The sequence below is a fragment of the Hipposideros armiger genome, unplaced genomic scaffold (genome assembly GCF_001890085.2).
Source record: "Hipposideros armiger isolate ML-2016 unplaced genomic scaffold, ASM189008v1 scaffold_3128, whole genome shotgun sequence".
Classification (NCBI taxonomy): Eukaryota; Metazoa; Chordata; class Mammalia; order Chiroptera; family Hipposideridae; genus Hipposideros; species Hipposideros armiger.
This window is the reverse complement of record NW_017734405.1, coordinates 1,976-3,566: the sequence shown is the minus strand read 5'-3', so window position 1 is coordinate 3,566 and position 1,591 is coordinate 1,976. Positions and strand designations below refer to the sequence as shown.

Here is a 1,591-nt window from a genome sequence, read left to right as displayed (position 1 = left end):
TTTCTAGTTCTTGTTCTGTAATGGTAAAATTGGGTAGTAACCAAAGGAAATATGACCTCATATCTGCTGTAACTTTTGGAAATCCATCACCAGCTTTTTATGTAAAACTAGAATCTATCAAGTGCTATTAGCTCCTCTCCTCTTCACTAGTTTCTCCTTTTCACACACACACACACCCTTCTCCACAACCACTGTTTGTATAAACTGTTAAGACGTCCAAAGGATATCCATCAGGAGACATCATTGTCCTAATGTCAAAGGTCTCTGCAGTAGCGTAGTCTGGCCCTCCCCAAGGGGGGCTGAGGAACACAACATCGGCCTTTAAATGAGAAGCCAGCAGCAGGAAATCTCCACAGATGAACTCTATCTTGTCTGCTACCCCATAAACTTCTGCATTATTGCGAGCAAGATCAATCTTAACAGGATCAATATCAATGGCAATCACTAAAAATGGGAACAGGAAAGATGAGTCAAATGATACGAATTAATATAATAGCTATATAGAATAGTTTACCTTCTGATCAGTCTGTTTATTTTCCGTACAAGAATGTTTTTTAAAGACCAAGTGAGATTTGGCCTCATATACCAGAGATAGAGGATTTAATTAAATTTTTTATAATCTAAATTGTGAAGTTCACTTACGTTGTACAGAGAAATTGTGACTGTAGGACCTGGCTTTCAGAGTTGTCTCACTCAGCTAGCTTTACCAAAGCAAGCAGTGATAATCACTACCAAATATCTACTAAGAGCCAAATACAATATATGCTCAGCACTGTGCTCTGTGCAGTGTAAAGCCTGAGCAGCAAATGCTTGGAAAGGTCCCGAATGCACGTAAGGCCTATAAAATGCTAAGCTGTCTGGAAAGACATCTTCAAAATCTCTTCAAAATTAGGCAATCTCCAAAGAAGATTAATTTGACAAGTTCTAAAGAAAAGCAAATTTTGACAAACCTATATAGCAGGCCAACTTATGAAGAAATGTAAAATCATCTGCTGATGTTGAATGAGACATTTTAGGTAAAAGGAACAGGACAGTGTTATGTTTTCACCAAATAGGCTTTCATTTCATTTATTGCAATTTCATAATGAGCAACGCAAACATAAGTTAAATTTAGCTCTCTCATGTCTTGCAGTAAGTGCAGCTGTATGTGCAACCGTGTGTTAGTGGCAATATTTTATATTCGAAGGGCTTAGTGGAACCCTGATGCAGACATCATGGTTGTCAAGGAAACAGCTGTTTTCTAGAAAATGCTAGTTTCAAAATGTTAACACTTTTGAGAAACAATGCAGGAAATAAATCACTTGAATAATGAATACAAGCACCAATTATGTTATAAAATCATGCATTTACAATGCTATTTTTCCTGTTCTAAATAAACTAATTTATTTTTATAAGAGAAAGGATGAAAATATCCTTTTCAGCTGCTCAATCTGCTACATTTATAGTACAGACACAGATGGAAAGACATGCTGACAATACCAAAAATTCAATGGAAAAAAATTACTTTCAAGATCAAATATATTCACTTAATCCTCATGTTTTCATGTGCACTTCCCTTGGAGGAAGACTGTGTTTTTAGACCTAACAGAAT

The 1,591-nt window shown here is 36.1% G+C and overlaps 1 protein-coding gene across 1 annotated transcript in view; it reads right to left on the bottom strand.

Moving 5' to 3' along the window:
* Positions 1 to 62: 62 nt before the first annotated feature.
* The window catches only part of LOC109378746 (trimethylguanosine synthase-like), a gene marked incomplete at its 5' end in the record, with an annotated part of 3,405 nt that continues 1,876 nt past the window's right edge, over positions 63 to 1,591 (bottom strand). Inside the window, one exon of the mRNA XM_019635034.1 lies at positions 63 to 444. Coding sequence (XP_019490579.1) covers positions 161 to 444 — 284 coding nt within the window. The remainder of the gene's footprint in view (positions 445 to 1,591) is intronic.